General features: G+C 38.5%; 1 protein-coding gene across 1 annotated transcript in view; it reads left to right on the forward strand.

The window, feature by feature from the left end:
* Positions 1-12,036, forward strand: part of LOC114159897 (copine-8-like) — a 98,291-nt gene that overhangs the window by 44,045 nt on the left and 42,210 nt on the right. The window contains exons 5-6 of the mRNA XM_028042151.1: positions 389-428; positions 6,441-6,517. Coding sequence (XP_027897952.1) covers positions 389-428; positions 6,441-6,517 — 117 coding nt within the window. The remainder of the gene's footprint in view (positions 1-388; positions 429-6,440; positions 6,518-12,036) is intronic.

The raw sequence follows: 12,036 nt of genomic DNA on the forward strand, positions 1-12,036 counted from the left end.
GTGAGGAGCCACAGGATCTTCACCTTCTTACCATTTTACTTTCATGAAGTTCAGCTACTACGTTAATGCACAGCGGGATGTTTGGCAGGCGGAGGGGGGAACTAACAGCGCTCGCTCCATCCGTTTTTGTTAATAAGCTGCAACATATCCACAGCACCAATAGCACCCTCCTAACTGAACCCGGCTCTGAAAAGCTTTTATTGCCGCCATCTCAGAGCTCCTTCAGCGATAAGTGAAGACGTGCCCTGCATTTACGCTAGGTGGTGAGCAATTAAAGCCTGTGTTCACTAATTTGTGTTTTGGTTGCCTGATCTGTCGCGATCCACAGCTCAGATCTTCCTCCTGCAGCCTCACTCCTCATGTGTTCTCTCCTTCCCCTGCTTTGTAGGTACGACTTGGACTGCAAGAGCGACAACCTCTCTAAACACGTGAGTTTCTCCTTCGCTGTCTCAGTAATCAGTCAAGTATTCATTTTGACACAACAGCACCATATTTACTTGTTGCTGTACAATGGCAGCATGATTTGATACCAAATGTTTTGCCACGAGGATCACAGAGACTTTTCAAGACTGGAGGAGTTCAGGTGAATTTTACACTGTAGTTTTTTAGCATTTTTTCTCCGGTAGCCAAGCCATGACATTTTGTTGCCAGAATCACTGGTGTGTGTTTGTGCGATAACAAATCAAGTCTAAGTCTATTAAACCTGCAGTTCTATCCTTTACTGTCACTTTCTGACACAACTTTTAGCAGTCTGCTGCTCTAGTTTCACCTATCTTTCCTGCTCCACCTCGGCCCTACTCCTCCGTCCTTTCCCCTCCACGCCTTCCTCGTCTTGGTGTTCACTGCCAACTGCTGGCGGAGCTGTTTTCCTCAGCCCGATAGCCCGGCGTGCCCTCCGGGCTCCACTGTGCGCTCCGAGCGGTGCGAGCGCAGAAGCTCACTCAAAGCAAGAAGGCCGGGGACGCTTGGCTGCACCCTGTCGTTACTGTGGATGTGTGGGATTGAAGATCTGGCACTCTGCGGTGGCTCCATTGTCTAAGCAGAGTCCATCCACTGTCGCACGGCTATAAATAACCGGAAGAAAGATGGGGGGAAAAATGATAGAAATGCACCCAAGTACAGTATTTCCAGTGTCAGCTACCTTTGAGGATGCCTTCATCCTCCCATCAAAGCAGATGCACCCGGCGCTTCCCCAGCATATGGCGCACATACCTAGCGTGAAAATAGCCGTAGGGGGAGAAGTGCAACGAAGGGGGTTTGCTTCAGAATAATGAAGGAAATATGAGGCGTTGCGTTTTTCTTCTGAGTAATTTACCACTGTCTGGTGAATTTTGTTACATTTCTTCCTCTTCTAAAATTGGCATGCATTGATATTCACAGATGCTCATGAAAAAGTTAACTCTAACCATGGAGCACCGACAATGCCCTGCTAAGGTGTCACATTCACTTTGTCCCGTCTCAGCTGCAGACTTCAGAGTCTTTTAAAGGGGTTTAATGCGATAGACCAACACAAAGCTGTGCATCACTGTAAAGTTGATTGGAAGGTGTGTGTGGTTATAAAAAAATGTTCTGCGAATGAAAATCATAAAATGTGTTCTGTGCGTTTGTACTCAGCCTTCTATTCAAAATACCAGTGCAGTCACCTGCCTTCAGAAGTCACCTAATGGGGGTTTTCTGCAGAGGTTTGTTAGGTGCAGCGTGGCACCTTTAATTGTGTGGCACCTTTTCATAATCAGTACAATAAAAAAAAGCTTTACAGTAAAATAAAAGAAGAGAAACATGACACACTGATTACGCAAAATACTTTAAAACAACAATGGTAAAACATTTAGCCATCCCAAAAAAGTTTGTGTTTCTGGACATCTGCAGTTTCTGATCTTGCGCCTCACAGAGCAGCTCTGTCCTGGTACTCCCCCACTCAGCTCCTTCAGACTAGCCAGCAGCAATTAGCAAATACCCGGTTGAACTGTGCATCAGCTGAGCTCATTATAAGAGCTACTTCTCCGTGGAACGCTGGTAAAAACGTTGTTAAAGGGTTAATAGAGGAGCCACGCTGTGATGACTTCCTGAAGCTAGAGTTTCAGAAAGAGCAGGAGTTTTTTTTTTTTAAAGAGACAGAGGCCCAAACTCAAGGCGCTAATTACAAACTAAAATTTCATTTAAGTCACATTTTTAATATAGATAATATTTTTCTAACAACTGAAGTGAACATAGTCTGTGGATTGGGCTATAAAATAGCACTATGTGCCCGGAAAACACATAATGCTGCCCCTTTAAAAAGTTACAAAGGGCAGGCAGTCAACAGCGATGTTTTCACTTTAGAAAACAGCTCATAGATTGCCTTAAAAGCCCCTTTCAGCCTCTTGATCAATTTTGTCGCTCCTCTTACAAATGCGCTTCTGAACACACCTAACACATTGTTTAGCCTGCAGTCACACAAATCTAGTTCCAATAATTCACCAGTCCCTCTTTGCTGAAGCTATGCCTGCGAAATCTAAAATCCCTCCGGCTTTAACAAAAGATGCCAAATGTTGTGTTACTGGCTGAAGCAGTCGCTGCTGGCAACCGAGGAGCCCAGGTCCCAGTGCTTGTGTTTATTTATTTTTTTATTGGCAGTGTCCTTACAATAATAGGATACTGTCTTTGTGTGCCATTTGCACGGTTGCAGCTAATGTGGGTAAGACGGCCATCTGTCATCTTCCTTCTTTCCACGCTCACATAGACTGCAGTTTATAAATCTGATCTCAACTCCATGTTTTAATTTTGTTATTTTTTTAAAATAAATTACTGAAGTGTGAAATATGAATACTGCTCATCTGCACATCTGTTCTGCTAAAATCTTGTTTCTCAATAATAATAATTGTTACATTTACAAGTAAAATGATCATGGCAAACAACATTACAGACGACAGGCTGCTATTTTCTTTATACAGACTCATTAGCAGCTCTTTGAGTTCCTTCTATGAATGTCTCTTGAATTACAGAACGGTCTTTTAATCTAATCTTAAACTACACCCATCAGGGTTTCGGAGTGTTGTCCTTATGCATGTCTAGGATTCACTTTCATCACATTGTGCGACTTCCATAGAAATGGCTGCAGGCGTGTTTGAGACTCTTATTTTGAAATAAGAAAGAAAGTGGTTTTTCAGTTGCCCTGTTGTGTTGACAGAGATTGCTCTTCAGCAATCCAAAAACTGCGGTGGCCCAGAAGGGTCAGCAAGATGCAAACTCCACGATGGCTTCATGCTAAAACAGAAGTTGTGCTACAATGGAGATTGTGCTAGCAAGGTTAGCATGACTTCCGTGGCTTTTGTTTGTTTTTGTTTGGAAAATACTATTTAATTACTGCCTACTTATGTTGTCTCAGTAATTTTCAGTAACACTTTATTTGATGGGTTGTGAATATGACTGTCATGACATCATCATAAACATGACATAACACCTGTCATGAACATGAGTAAGTCTTCATGAATATTTATGACTGTTGTCATAAAGTGTCATTCAGTAAATCATGACACTTTTAATACAAAGTTGATATTATTCAAAATGTCTTTGTTATGACAACCTGACATTAACCAAGAAATCAAATTTGTTATAAAAGTATTACTGATTAAACTTAAGCTTTAATAACATTAAGCTACATAATTTTTAAAGTTTATATTTAGACTGTGGTTTAAGAGGCTTTAAATGTTATGGAGGCATACCTACAGAACAAAAGATGGGTAAATACATTGTTTTAAAAAAATATGATACTTATGCTCCAACTTTTTTGTGTAAAAAAGTTAGAGCATCTGCCCATACGCTCCACATCAAAAACTAGCGGCGTTTCCATTGGCTACGCAAATTGGATTGCCTCCCTGGAGGCGGAGTTTCAGAAAGATCAGGTGTTTTTAAAGTGACAGAGGCCCAATATCAAGGCGTTAAATTATGATATCAAATTTCTTTTAAGTCATATGCTGTGATATATAAAACATTTTTATAACAACTGAAGATAACATAGTTATTTGGTTATTTTATAAAATGATACTATGTGCCCCGTTAAGTTTTTACTTTTCATTTGTTTTTGTTTTTTTTGGATAAAGCGACCTAAAACTCCTTGTTAGTTTCAGACAGAGTGCCATGGATTGTTTTACTGTGTTTGTAAGAACTAATACACGTTCTCTGGGTCATTTAAATTTGGAGCTTAATGAGCTGTAGAAGCTTTTGAACCTTTTTTTTTTTTTTTTTTTTTTGCCGCCATCATTGGCGTTAATGTAAGTTGCCTCAACCTTTAGTCCTGGACGTTGCGAGGCACTGCGTCCGATTGGCTGCAGTTGCTAGTTAGCTTGCAGCACACTCCGTGAGGAAAGGCCAGAGTGTTTTTGCCATCTCTGTTTTTGCACTCAGCACCGGCAAAGATGTTTGGAGCTGCTTTCTGCCTGCTGGACTCAACATGGCTCATTTGTCAAGGACTTTTACACACATTCACACACGCCCACGCACTCTCAATCTGGTAATGGAGGCCACAGTATCAGTGCATGCACACGTAGTTCAGGGTTTGTAGTAAACAGATTTTACACACACTCCTTCTAGTGCTTTGCTCTTCTTGCTGTTCGTCTTTCCTAAACTGTCTCCTTTCTTGTCAGCACCCTAAAGCAGCTAACTAGTTCACCGGTCTCTGGTTCGGTTGGCTTAGGTATTAAAGGCCAAAATATACCTGAACAATCTCAATTAAACAAGATTGTTTCCATTCTTCTGCTAATACTTTCCCATGTCCTGTGTTGTGCAACATTGCCTTTTTGTAGCTCCTCATCAAAGTAGCAGGATATTCCACACAGCATTACACCATCACCGCCAGCCTACAGCATTCTTTCACATGCTTTCATATTAGTGTTTTTTTCACTCCAAAGTCTAAAGGTCTCAGCTTGAATTGACTCATCAAACCAAACGCCTTGTGTGTTTCTCATATATATATATATATATAGTATATACTTTTTCAATTTGTTATTGCTATATTTTAATGAACTTGTATGAGCGGTAGACTCAGTTTTCCAGTTCTTTGCTTACAGAAGTGGTATCAGCAGATTTCCCTGTAATTACCGTGTCTCATGCATTTTTTTTACACAGCCTTATTGAGACTACATTCACTGTAACGTATCTCGTTTTAAAGTAATCATCTCACGCTGTAGCTGGCGTAAACCGTGAAGAAGACTACAACAGGAAGTAGTTGAAGGATGTCGGCGCGGCATGTTTTTTTTAACAACTTATCGCGTGAACAAACGTATTCACGTGGGATTTTCACTGTGTTTCTTATTTAACGGAAACACCTCAATTGAGACATTGTGTTTGTCCGACTTTAGCGGAATTGAGACAACGTTTTGCACACATTTGTCATGGAAACGCATGACACATGACAATGTGGTGGTCATTAGGACAAGCAGCACATTGAAGTTTGATTTATATTATATATAGCTGTTTAGTTATCAAATAATTTATCAACACTTCAATAAAATAATTTATCAACACTGACTGATTATATTTATTCCTGTCCTAGTCATCAAATTAAACTGAACTATTCTTCATAATCATTAAAAACTATAATAAAAAGCTCCAACATATCACAACAAGTGTTCAGTAGGGTTGAATACATGACCGAAGACTATTCCATCATGGCCAACCCCTGATTCGGAAGGTCGGTTTACAGAATTATAATCTTTATGTCACGAGGTAAGTTCCTCTGAGGCTGAGAGGGCAGCAACTAAATACATCACAATAAGTCCTAAATGAATAACTGTGGTACTGTTTCTTCCATTTAAAATCTTTGCACATAGATTGGGTGGAAAGCGGGCATTTTGTTGTATTTTTGAACTAAATCAAACGATCAGGAAGCTGAACCTAAAAGTTCAAGTCTATGATGACACTTCAGAGGGCAGAGTTCTGGGCCTAATAGTGGAGACATGGGATTGGCGCTGGGTTCAGTATCTAATCAGGATGGAGATTGACTCCAGTGACGGCAAGCCTCATCTTTCCAGTGTGGGAGACACACCATCGATCTGCTTCAACCACAAACCGTTTGGTGTTAGAGAACACATAGCAAGTTTTTCATGGAAGCACCAAAACTGAGCGAATAACTTTTTTCTTCTTCTTCTTACCAGTTTAAATTAATACGTCTAAAAGTTGAGAGCATTCCTTTCTGCTTTGAGTGGACAATGAAAATTTAAACAGTCGTCACAATGTTTGCTAGCTGCTTTATTTTCAGGTGCTTATTGAATGTTGACTGTCTGCATAAATCATTTAGAGATGAGGAAGGCATCCATTTTTCATAAGAAACTTTTTCTGTATCGTTGCTTAAGGGTTCTTCTGCATACACTTAACAATGTCGATACATTTACATATGAAAAATGAATGGTAAATATGAACAATGTCATTGTTGATGCTTCTCATGCTTTTCCCACATGCAGGATTTCTTGGGCCAGGCTTTCTGTACGTTGGGTGAAATAGTCGGCTCCCTGGGAAGTCGCCTGGAAAAACCACTGATGTAAGTAGCGTCAAGCAACCAATAATATCCAAAATGGTTTCTGCTATCTTAAATATAGATCATAATTGCAAAGACTAGCATACTTTACAATTTCTATTCTATTAGGTGTGAATTATAACGTGGCGATATGGATTAAAATTACAATCTCTGATTTTTTTTTCATACCAGATTTCCGATTTTAATAGATTTAATTTTTTCTCGCTTTCTTTTCAAAGAAAAGAAATGACAAATGAGAGAAAATATTTTCAAAAAAGTGTTTTTTATTTTGGTCATCCCTTCTGTGAGTTGTATGATGGAGACCAGGGCTGTATTATGAAAATGATATAGCATGAAGATGCAATTTTGCCTGAATAAACAATTTGAAGTTCAGAGAAAAAAGTTGGTTGATTGTGAATAAAAGCTCAGATGGAGTTGAGATCCAACGCTACCAGCTTTTTTGTGCTGACATCGCTCTGAACTATGGAGAAAGATTTTCCAAAAGTTTAATCTTCAAAACCCTGAAAATTTGATTAATTGATAAAAATGCTTATAAATTGAAAACCAGCAGGAGATTTATTATTTTTTTTATGACGAATTGGACACGACGACAAACGAGCGTCAAACAGCTAAACTGAGATTAATAGAAAAACAACAGACTGAAAATCTTTAGACGGCCTGTTGTTTAAAGAAAGACTTCCCAAAGTGGAGTTAGTGCTGAGGATCTCGGCTGAAACCTCCAAAAGGTTATCAGAGACGTCTCTGAAATGTCTGATTTCCTTCCTGATTGCTGATTAACAAAGTTGTGATTAGCCCTGTAAGCCGGTTCATGACATATTTCACACTGACTGCTCGGTGTGAGACGAGCAAGCGCTCTGTGAATGACTAATGTTCAGAAAACCTCTGCCGTCTCTCATGTCACAATAGAGCAAATCTAAAATCAGCTGTGCGACTCTTCCACCTGAGACTGACACAGATTGACATCGTGCCACTTTGTTGACTCCAGCTACTACAGCAAAACAAACGAAATCTGAAGGAAATGTAGACGTAAACTATTCAACAGTCTAAAGTATTTAAATCTGCTTTGGAAATGTTTCATGGGTAAAGAAAAAAGAGAAAAAGAAAACCCCTTCATCCCTCTAGATAGACCTACAAAATTCACACAATGCATTTAGTTAATAGAATAAAAAAGTGCCCTTTTGAAAAATACATATTATTATTTTATGTATATATACTAGCATTGCCCCCCATTTTGTAATTTTGGATTAGAATTATACATAAATAGCAACTTGTTACTTATCAGAATCAAAATTTCTTTATTGTAATTGTGCACGAAAGTGAAGCAAAATTTTCAAAAAGCAACTCTCTGAGGCAGGGAAAATAAATAAATAAATAAATAAGCATATTATTTTTAAATGTAAATGTACTTTTACAAATATTTTTTGTTTCCTTGAGGTATCAATATATAATGACACAGATTTTCTGTCCGAAACATACAATTTCATATTTTTTATACAAAATATGTTTTTCTTGTCCTGATATAAAATGTAAAAAGAGCTAAATATGCTTCTGCCACCAAGGTGATCATTTTTTTCAAATTGCCCTAACTTTATATGACAAATTTACATATGAAGTAAAATCTTTAAAATGCATTTTTCAAACACTTTCTTGTAAGATTTGATTTTATAGTTTAAACATCAACATACTTGTAATATTAGTATTAATCTGTTGAAGGAAACTGTGGGTCACATGCCAGATGTCACTTTTCAGTGTTTCCCTCTATTCAACATGACCCTTGTTATATTAATTATCATTATAAGAAAGAAGAACTGTATATTAACACATTTTATAAATGTGTCTCAGTTTGTCTTTAGCAATAACCATAACATTACACTAAACAGCTCGTTTCTATTTCTGGATTAAAATTAACATCAGTATTAATTTTTTTATCCTGCTATTGTAATTCTGACATTTCCGTTCTGATTTGCAATCAGAAATAATTTCAGTTTATAACATTCAGTTTGTTGATTTACAGAACCGTTTTGCTCCACTTTTAGCCTTCTTACCATAACATCTTTGGTGACTTTCTAAAGTCTTAGGGTTTCATTTGTTGTCCTTTCCACAGTTTGGCAAAGTTGATTGAAAACATAGTCAAGGTATGATTATTCAATGTGAATAGGATGTTATTTTCTTAATTATGAAGAATTTATTCTAAAGTGTTGACTTTAGAAACACTTTTTTGTCAATATACTCCCCCTGTGTGCACAACAATGCTGCACTAAACATAGCAATCAACATAAAAAAATCTGATTAAAAAGTGAACCTTTCACACTTGATTCGGATGAATTGTGAGTTGATTCTTCAAAGTATCTAAGGGTTTATTACACAGCTTTCTTAAATAGAGCTCAGGGAATGATAAAAGTTAGATTTTTCAAATGCCCCCAATCAATCAATGCCTGAATTGATTGGAACGACTCATTCTGGAATGACTCCATATTTAGACAATCTTCAAAATGGGAAAATCAACAGAAAATGCAGAGGATAAACTGCCCAACTGCTTGTTAGTGTCTGAAAAGAGAATACTGAAGACCTAAAACTTCATTTTCTAAAGTCTGGTAAATGATGTACACGTAGTGTACTGTTATTGACAAAGTTGAAATACAAGCGTGCATAAACAAGTTTTAGTTCATACTATCTGATTGTATTCTTCCTGAGCTTGAACGTAACTGATCATCTATCAGTAGCTACATTCAAACTTTGTCTGTATTCCGCTAATGTCAAAAAAACCACAATCTCACAATTGTGCTGTTTCCATTAAAGAAGAAACTCAATTAAAATCACACTTGAAGAGGTTTGTTCATGGAATATGTCATGAAAAAACCACTTCCTGTCATCTTCTTTGTGGTTTCCGCCAGTAGTAACATCCGGTTGTCGATCATGTGACTCGTGTGATACGAAAAAAGTATTTCCTTTGCAGTTTTACGAAATAAATCAATCACCTCATCAAACCACCTCATCCTAGTGCCAAGATGTTTTAGCGAAAAGCTTGAGTTTTTTTGTTTTTTTTTACTTACTTGTTTTCAGTGAACAAATTTGTTTTCAAAACATCAAATTGTGAAATAATATGGTCAGTGGAAATGCTGCTAGTGTCCTCCCGTGCCTTTCATCGCTGGTTGATGTCCACTATGTCAGCTTATGTGACGGAACAACAGAAAGAAGGAAGTGATTCCACTGTCATCTTCCTCCATTACTATTACATGTCCCTTTGTGTGTGCTTGCGTGGGGTGTGTGTGTGTGTGTGTGTGTGTTGAAGGCCGAATCAATGAGTGTTTGCAACTGAATGGGCTTGCTGAAGAATGATGCAGAAGGAATGTGATGTAAGAATGTGTTTCCATTTCAGAGTTATGTAACCTCTGCCTGCAGTCATTCACTGTATTTCTGATCTGTGTGTCTTCCTGTGGTGCTCGGCGCGCCAGTCTGCACACATGTATATGTTCTATCTTTAGCCTTTTTTCGTTAAGATATTTTTAGATCATCTCTTATTTTTATGAATGCCCGATTGTCCGCGCGGGTCAGAGCAACCTACGTTTAGTCACCCCCCCCCCCCCCCCGAGTGAAAAACATCATGCAGAAAAACAAAACAGAGAAGACAATAACCTTACATCACATTTTTGTTCATAAAGTCATTTTCAGAGCATATTTCAACCAAGCAGCAACAAGAACAGAATAAAGAAAGTTTTGTATTAGAAACTCAATTTTCTTAGTTGCCCATGCTGGATATTTTTGTATAGTTTTAAGGGTTTTACAGGCTCTAGTAACCTTTATTTGATAGTGGTCAGAGAAGTAAAGTAGGTTGTGAGAGAGAGGGAAGACGTGGCAAAGGTCAACAGGTCAGGATTTGGTTGCTTCAACGACTATGTGAGTTACACCCTCTACCTCTGCGCCACTGCATTGCCTCAGATTTTTAAAAATATCGATAACGAGAGAAGGGTAAGTTTGCCTGGACTATATTTATATTATAAATAAAAGAAACAATGCTTCTGTCTTACTTGTAGACTTCCTTCAGAAAGATTCATATTCAAAAATAGTAGGCTGCATTTTTCACTTTTTGTTCTCTCGAGTCTTTTATCCCCCTCCCAGAATTACAAAAGACAAAGAGAGCGACTCTGTTCCTAACGGAATGTTATTGGCTCTAAATGTGGTCACACATGCGTCTTGTGAGTACAGAAAATCAGTAAGTTATCGGCTTCTTTGTTTCCATGTGCAATTCAGAAGCATCGTAGTGTTAAAAAATAGATCTGGACTAAGACACAGGAGGGTGACATTTGCTTTCCACGCCGATACGCGCCCGCGTTGTGAGCACCTAAGAGCTTCCCCAATCTAAAAATCCATTTCAGTGATACTTGGGGGACCGTATGCTGGTGCTGTCAGGCCCACTCTGTTCAGGCGCCGGCCTCTCGTTCAGCTCTTCATCTTTCCAGGGACTTAACTCCCATCTCCCTTTGGCTTCCCCACTCGGTCCGTCCTCTTCTGTTGGCTCTCCAGCCCGGTTTTTTTTTCCCCCATCCGCCCACTTACCGAGCAATCTCTCCATGTCGTGGAGCAAATTAATTTCAGTGACTCCTTTCCCGTTCATCAAAGGAAGCGTGGTGAGTCTGAGGTGGCTGTGTGCTTGAGGGGATGGACGGGGGCTTGCAAAGCTTTGCTCCAATTTTCCTGCAATTTCTCTGTTTTATTGTTTTCTTTCTGAGTCATTACTGGTCAGATCTTAGCCAAATGAAATGATCTCTGCCCTTTCTCATTTGATTTGTGGCAAACATCTGGTCTAGTTTTAGTAGTCAGCCTCCCATGTCTTAGTTTGCCTTTCCTGTCACTGTTACTGCTGTATAAAAAAAACTCATTTAAAATAAATAACACTTCACCTGGTGGAGGGGCAAGTTCTGTCCTCTGTTGATTTATTTAGGATCTTAAGATTATGATTATATTTGCTGTAGAACTAATTTCTCATTTATCTGTTAGATCTTGACTAAACTCTGAACAACACTATCGTACGTGGGAAACAAAATCTTCTAAAAAAAATACACACATTTGTTTCAACTTGGTATCATAGCAACAAAACACGTGCAGCGAAGTCAGAAGGGCTGCATACACACAAACCATTGACCAGTTGTATGGAAATAGAATTAATACGCCCACAGCGACTTGTTGTTTCCAATTAACATGGGAACGCTGCTTAATGTTGAGAAGAAAGGAAATAGTTGCAGGAGGAAGCTAAAGATTGTTTGAACAAAAGTATTGAGACTATCATTATGGTTTTCACTGTACTAAAATTTAAAATCTTAACACCAAGTAACTCCGTTCTATTTAATTACTAGTAAGCAATTCAGCACTGAATTAGGACAAAATCATGTTGTTTTTCTCTGTAGCACATAAGAACCTCAGACTTAGTTGAACAAGTAACAGCTGCTCTGTTCAGTTTCAGCATTCCAAGCAATTTTGCCTCATATTTTCTCTGGTGATCCATTAGAGTAAGCATTGTTGGT

This window comes from Xiphophorus couchianus, chromosome 2, assembly GCF_001444195.1.
Source record: "Xiphophorus couchianus chromosome 2, X_couchianus-1.0, whole genome shotgun sequence".
In the NCBI taxonomy this organism is placed as follows: Eukaryota; Metazoa; Chordata; class Actinopteri; order Cyprinodontiformes; family Poeciliidae; genus Xiphophorus; species Xiphophorus couchianus.